At 47.8% G+C, this 7,500-nt stretch overlaps 1 protein-coding gene across 1 annotated transcript in view; it reads right to left on the reverse strand.

The window, feature by feature from the left end:
- LOC105889607 (negative elongation factor E-like) overlaps positions 1-7,500 on the reverse strand; it is a 92,172-nt gene that overhangs the window by 51,868 nt on the left and 32,804 nt on the right. Inside the window, exon 4 of the mRNA XM_042708763.1 lies at positions 527-724. Coding sequence (XP_042564697.1) covers positions 527-724 — 198 coding nt within the window. The remainder of the gene's footprint in view (positions 1-526; positions 725-7,500) is intronic.

Raw genomic sequence — 7,500 nt, forward strand, 5'->3', positions numbered from 1 at the left:
GTACATCCTCCCATCAATACACACAACATGTATGACCACTGAGAGAGAGAGAGAGAGACGTACATCCTCCCATCAATACACACAACATGTATGACCACTGAGAGAGAGAGAGACGTACATCCTCCCATCAATACACACAACATGTATGACCACTGAGAGAGAGAGAGAGAGACGTACATCCTCCCATCAATACACACATGAGAGAGAGAAAGACACAGACGTGAGTTCTGCTTTTTTTTGTGACACTGACAAGGTGAGATCAGGATTACTGACCATTACTGACAACAGACAAGACTGTGTGTATGCGTGCGTGCGTGCGTGCGTGCGTGCGTGCGTGCGTGCGTGCGTGCGTGTGTGTGTGCAACAGTGACCAATAACGTAAAGATGGAAGAGAGTGAGAGAGAGATAGAGTGAAGAAGAGGGAGTAAAAGAGAGAGTAAAGGGAGAGCAAGAGCGGAAGAGTGAAAGAGTGACTAATCCGGAGAGGAGAGGAGGGAGGAGGAGGGAGGGTGGAAACGATCCTTACTCTTGTTTTTCTCTCTCCTTCTTCTCCTTCTTCTCCTTCTCTCGTTCTCTCTCCTTCTCTCGTTCTTTGTCTCGGCTCCTGTCCCCCTCTCTGCCCTTCCGTCGGCTGCCGCGGTCTTTACTGCGACTCCCACTGCGGGAGCGGCTGCGTCTGCGACTGCTGCTCTGACTCCGGGACTTCCGATGGCGTGACCGAGACCTACACACACACACACACACACACACACACACACACACACACACACACACACACACACACACACACACACACACACACACACACACACACACACACACACACAAATAAATACAGAAGAAGAAAAATAATCAGTATACGTTTTACAGACCTTCCTGACCCCCAAGGCCCTCATCTGCCCCCATCTACCCCTCATCTACCCCTCACCTACCCCTCACCTACCCCTGACTTGCCCCTCATCCGCCCCTCATCAGGCCCAGTGCCCGTGGGTACCAGACTCAGACTCAGACTTGGCCCCAGAGGCCGGGCCAGAGGCAGGGCCAGAGGCAGGGCCAGAGGCAGGGCCAGAGGCAGGGCCAGAGGCAGGGCCAGAGGCAGGGCCAGAGGCAGGGCCAGAGGCAGGGCCAGAGGCAGAGTGTCGTGCTGTGTGGATGGATGGCTACAGCCTGGAAGATTCACTAAGATTCACTAAGCCACTTACTGGACCTGCCCCCCTCTGGGCCTCCCTCCCACCTGGGCCTACTCACCCTCACAACTACCTGGAGTGGACACACACACACACACACACACACACACACACACACACACACACACACACGCACGCACACACTGTTTCTCTCTCTCACACACACACGTTCAAACTCACTCTCTCTTTCTCTCTTTCTCTCTCTCTCTCGCACATAAACAGACACACACACAGAAACCCAAACTCTCTCACAACAGACACAAACCCAAATACACACTCTCTCACACACACACACACACACACACACACACACCAGAGTATGGATTAGGGAAGAGTTATGGCTGGAAGGTCGTGGTCCTATTGATTTCGATAAGTCATTTTCTGAATCAAACTGCAGAGCAATGGCGTGTTAGTGAGACAGGAGCACTTGTGCACAAAGCCAAGAGAGTGTCCTCTCCCCCCACCCCCACCCCCACCCCCCCGAACCCCTCATAACTCTGGACCGCTGCGTCAGCCAACAGGGCCTACTGGCCCGCTGAGATGACATCTTCACAATAAACACATCATTACCAAGAGTCCACTACTACGACAGCACAAATGAGTCCAAATAAACTTAAAGGAAAAAATAATGCATTAGAAAAAAAACGTACAAATAAATATGTAAGATGAGAGAGTTGTTTGCCCATCACTCAAAACTTATATCTATTCCATACTACAGCAGAAAAAAATAAAATAAGTGTGTGTGTGTGTGTGTTGTGTGTGTGTGTGTGTGTGTGTGTTAAGAGTGTGAGACGTACACGGATGGAGAGCAAAGGCATCTGCTGAGCTGTTTTTTAAAGGATCTCTGCATAATTACAGTGTGGGTCCGTAAGCGCCTGCACCGTTCGCAGCGCGTTGCATCACACTGCTTCTCTCCGCTCGTCTCCGCTCCTCATTGATCTGAGCCGCAGCGCTTACGCACACATAACTCAGCCTTAAAGAGCCCCATTTCCATATTAAATGCCATTTCCCATGCATATTAATAAGTCGTTTAGTCGTTCGGAGCGCCAAACATTATGGAGGGACAGCACTTTCTCTTGATCACAGCACGGGCCATATGGTGCTTCCCGCTCCCGCTCCGCACGGCCCAAAATAGTTACGCGTAAATTCCTGGTTTGTCCTTTTCCGCTTACCAATGGGATGACTGATCTGACTTTAATTGGGAACGGGGAAGTCGATCCCATCAGAATACCTGCGGAAGATCAGCCATTTGGTCTAAAGGGGATTTCTCTCATTGGATCCCGTCAATCCCGTTATCAGGCTGGCATGCGTTTTCACAGACACACGGCTAATCCATACATGTACAATTACACAGAGTTGATGGCCATAAGAGGAATCTGAGATATTCAGGAAAGACTGGCCTGAAATCACTCGGCACACACACATACACACACACACACACACTACAGCGTGGAAACATTAAAGCCAAAGACAAAGCCCGGGTAGCTAGGAGCCTTCAGGTCAGAGTTACACTCACCTGCTTCAGGGCCACTAGTGGCACATTCAGATGCCTCACATACACATCAAGAGTGTGTGTGTGTGTGTGTGTGTGTCTGTCTGAGCCCGGTCGACAGTTCGACCATTTCACTCGCATATGCGAGTAAAAATGTTGATGTGCAAATGTGAAAAAATATTTATGTGCACTGGTGCAGACAGACAGACAGACAGACAGACAGACAGACACACAGACACACTGTCTGACAGACAGACAGACAGACAGGCAGACACAGACAGACAGACAGACAGACAGACAGACACACACACACACACACACACACACACACACACACACACACACACACACACACACACACACACACACACACACACACACACACACACACACACACACACACAGACACACACACTTGATGCGTATGTGATGTTAATATTACCTATGAAATAAACATCGAGAAGCGCTTGTGCGAATACAACATAAAAGAAACACTGCTCTATCTCAAGGCAAATCTATTTATATAGCGCATTTCATGAACAGTGGTGAGTTTATTTATATAGCACATTTCCTGAACAGAGGCAAGTCTATCTATATAGCACATTTCATGAACAGAGGCAATTCAATGTGGTTTTTGTGCTTTCGAAGGAAAATCCAAAGGAAAGAAAGACAAGTGAAGAGCTAAAACTATGAATAAGTATAATAATAATTAAATAATTAAAAGAACGTACAAAGTACATAAAATAGAATAGAATAGAAATAAAACATTGTGGAAGTAGCCCTGACTCTCCGTTTATCTCTTTCGGAACACTGAATACAGAACGGCAGATAGCCTGAATAGAATCCTGAATGGAATCCATAATAGAATACTGAATAGAATGCATAATAAAATACTGAATAGAATCCATAATAGAATACTGAATAGAATCCATAATAGAATCCGTAATAGAGCCAAATACAACTGATAACCAACTCTCAAATTCAAGGGTGTGTGACAAAAAAAATCACCCGCAGTCTTACACTATCACAAGCGACAACAATGAGCAAAGAAATGGATATAGCCTGAACTCCAACAGGTCACCAAATAGACCAGAGAAGAACAAGAGTACAGATGGAGTGGATGAGAGCGTGGAGAGCCGTGAGTTTAACCCTGACTGGCTGAGAGGATTGAGAGCGTGGAGAGCCGTGAGTTTAACCCTGACTGGCTGAGAGGATTGAGAGGGTGGAGTGCTGTGAGTTTAACCCTGACTGGATGAGAGCGTGGAGAGCCGTGAGTTTAACCCTGACTGGCTGAGAGGATTGAGAGTGCGGAGAGCCGTGAGTTTAACCCTGACTGGCTGAGAGGATGAGAGGATTGAGAGTGCGGAGTGCCGTGAGTTTAACCCTGACTGGCTGAGAGGATTGAGAGCGCGGAGTGCCGTGAGTTTAACCCTGACTGGCTGAGAGGATTGAGAGCGCGGAGTGCCGTGAGTTTAACCCTGACTGGCTGAGAGGATTGAGAGTGCGGAGTGCTGTGAGTTTAACCCTGACTGGCTGAGAGGATTGAGAGCGTGGAGAGCCGTGAGTTTAACCCTGACTGGCTGAGAGGATTGAGAGGGTGGAGTGCTGTGAGTTTAACCCTGACTGGCTGAGAGGATTGAGAGCGTGGAGTGCCGTGAGTTTAACCCTGACTGGCTGAGAGGATTGAGAGGGTGGAGTGCCGTGAGTTTAACCCTGACTGGATGAGAGCGTGGAGAGCCGTGAGTTTAACCCTGACTGGCTGAGAGGATTGAGAGGGGCTTGAATTTGGGAAATCTAGCAGTGCGATGTTCTGCACGTTTTGTAAGGATGCCTCCATGTCACTTGGGTATGCACCATATGAAATTGAACGCAAAATAGGATAAAAACAGAAAACGAAACAGAAAATGTGAACAGAAAAAACGATGAACTGAAAATAAAGTAATATTCTTTATCATTTAGTTTTGTGTACATTTGGAGTCAATCATTCCTAATCTATCCAATTGGTGCATTGGTATTTTTAATTATCGGCATCAAGAAAGTTATATTTTTAGTTTGTCTGTCTGTAAGCAGGATTACGCGAAATCTACCAGCCAGATTTTCATGAAACTCGGTTGCTTGTGTCAAGGAATAACCCATTACATTTTGGAGCTGATCCATCTCACAGGTCGGTCCACATTTAGTTATTTACCTTAGTCGCACAAGTGCTTAGTTATTTACCTTAGTCGCACAAGTGCTTAGTTATTTACCTTAGTCGCACAAGTGCCTAGTCATTTACCTTAGTCGCACAAGTGCTTAGTTATTTACCTTAGTCGCACAAGTGCTTAGTTATTTACCTTAGTTGCACAAGTGCTTAGTCGCAAAAGTAAGTGTCAAACCCTAGTTTGCCTGGTTAGTGTGTTTTCCTGGCCCAGGCGTGAGTGTGTAAGCCGTGTGTGTTTCTCTGGGCCAGGCGTGAGTGTGTAAGCCGTGTGTGTTTTCCTGGCCCAGGCGTGAGTGTGTGTAAGCCGTGTGTTTTCCTGGCCCAGGCGTGAGTGTGTGTAGGCCGTGTGTGTTTTTCTGGGCCAGGCGTGAGTGTGTGCCCTGGGTGGTTCTCTGGGCCAGGCGTGAGTGTGTAAGCCGTGTGTTTTCCTAGCCCAGGCATGAGTGTGTAAGCCGTGTGTGTTTTCCTGGCCCAGGCGTGAGTGTGTAAGCCGTGTGTGTTTCTCTGGCCCAGACGTGAGTGTGTAAGCCGTGTGTGTTTCTCTGGCTCAGACGTGAGTGTGTGTGTGTGTGTGTGTGTGTGTGTGTGTGTGTGTGTGTGTGTGTGTGTGTGTGTGTGTGTGTGTGTTTCTCTGGCCCAGACGAGTGTGTGCCCTGGGTGGTTATCCCCTTTCCTGTGGTCTGGGCCCTCCTGCTTCTGCTGCAAATTACATTTATTGGAGTTAATAGAGTGAGGCGGTGCTGCTAAATGTCAATTTCATTACCAGACCCTCCCCACCACCACCACCCCCCATACACACACACACACACACACACACACACACACACACACACACACACACACACACACACACACACACACACACACACACAGCCAGACCCTCCCCTGCCCACCCCACATTATTAGCCCTTCTAAGGCCAGCTGTAAATGTGTTAATGCAAGAGGCACCAGATAAACACACACACACACACACACACACACACACACACAGGCAGACCTCCCCATGCCAAGTATTTCCTATTTTACATGTATTTGGTGATTATCTGTGAAGGAAAAAGGCCATCCCCTATGGCCCTGACATATATTTGTGTTTCCTTTTAAAATGAGAACCTCACTGTGTGTGTGTGTTTGTGTGTCTGTGTGTGTGTGTGTGTGTGTGTGTGTGTGTGTGTGTGTGTGTGTTTGTGTGTTTGTGTGTTTTCCCCCTACATCGCTCCCCTGGCCAATCCATTAAATCTGGCCAATGAGATTGGCTGGGGCAATTTTCTGTGTGAATTATCAATAAAGTAATTACCAGTGTGTGTGTGTGTGTGTGTGTGTGTGTGTGTGTGTGTGTGAGAGAGGGTGCGCATTTGTGAACAGTGACAGCGGAAGCTTATCAGGCCTGGGCCCCCCACACGGGCGCGGATATGATCCTCCCCCAACACACACACACACACACACACACACACACACACTAAGCGTCTGTGTGTGTGTGTGTGTGTGTGTGTGTGTGCGAGGCGTCTGGGTAATTACGGCTGTTGTATGGCTGTTATCAGTGGGTATTCTGCTCCTGCTGGAAAAGTTGTCTCTTTGGGGGGAAATTGGACATTAATGACGAGCGCATGATAGCCCTCGTGTGCAGGACGGCCCTCTCTCTCTCTCTCTCAACCCCCCTCTCTCTCCTCTGTCCTCTCTCTTCTCTCAACCTCTCTCTCTCTCTCCTCTCTCCTCTGTCCTCTCAACCTCCCTCTCTCTCTCTCTCTCTCTCTCTCTCTCTCTCTCTCTCTCTCTCTCTCTCTCAGACACACTGGCCATCATTAAGGTTGACGGGTGTAAGTGTGTGCGAGTGAGTTTGGTTACGGGTGACTGACGTTGGTGGTGAGAGAGAGAGAGAGTATGTCTGAATGCGAGTGAGTGTATGAGTGAGTGTATGAGTGTGTGAGTGAGTGAGTTTGCCTGAGTGGGACTGTGTAGTTGGGTGACTGAGTGTGTGAGTGAGTGAGTTTGGATGAGTTGAAAGAGTGAATGAGTGAGTTTGTCTTGTACGTGATCTTTCTTGAGTCAGTCACTCTATTGCCCAGAATCCGACGGAGACGGGGTCACACTGGAAATAACACAGTGACAGCAGCAAAGTGCAACACCATTATGATTCTATTTGTTTTAAACACAGACCATTACGATTCTATTCGTTTAAACACAGACCTTTATGATTCTATTCGTTTAAACACTGACCATAATAATTCTATTCGTTTAAACACAGACCATAATAATTCTATTCGTTTAAACACTGACCATAATAATTCTATTTGTTTAAACACCGTTTTATGTCGTTGCTGAAGTGATGTGAAGTACCCATTTGAGTACAACAGAAAGACACTTCCCACCCCTTAAGAATCTTAGTGCTTTGATTGGTCCAAATACCTGAAATGTTGCTAGGGCGGGGTCCACTGTTCCGTAACGCTAGCGGGGTCCACTGTTCCGTAACGCTAGCGGGGTCAAGGGTCAACTGTTCCGTAACGCTAGCGGGGTCAACTGTTCTATTTCGTAACGCTAGCGGGGTCCACTGTTCCGTAACGCTAGCGGGGTCAAGGGTCAACTGTTCCGTAACGCTAGCGGGGTCAACTGTTCTATTTAGTAAC

The sequence above is a fragment of the Clupea harengus genome, chromosome 9, assembly GCF_900700415.2.
Source record: "Clupea harengus chromosome 9, Ch_v2.0.2, whole genome shotgun sequence".
NCBI lineage: Eukaryota > Metazoa > Chordata > Actinopteri > Clupeiformes > Clupeidae > Clupea > Clupea harengus.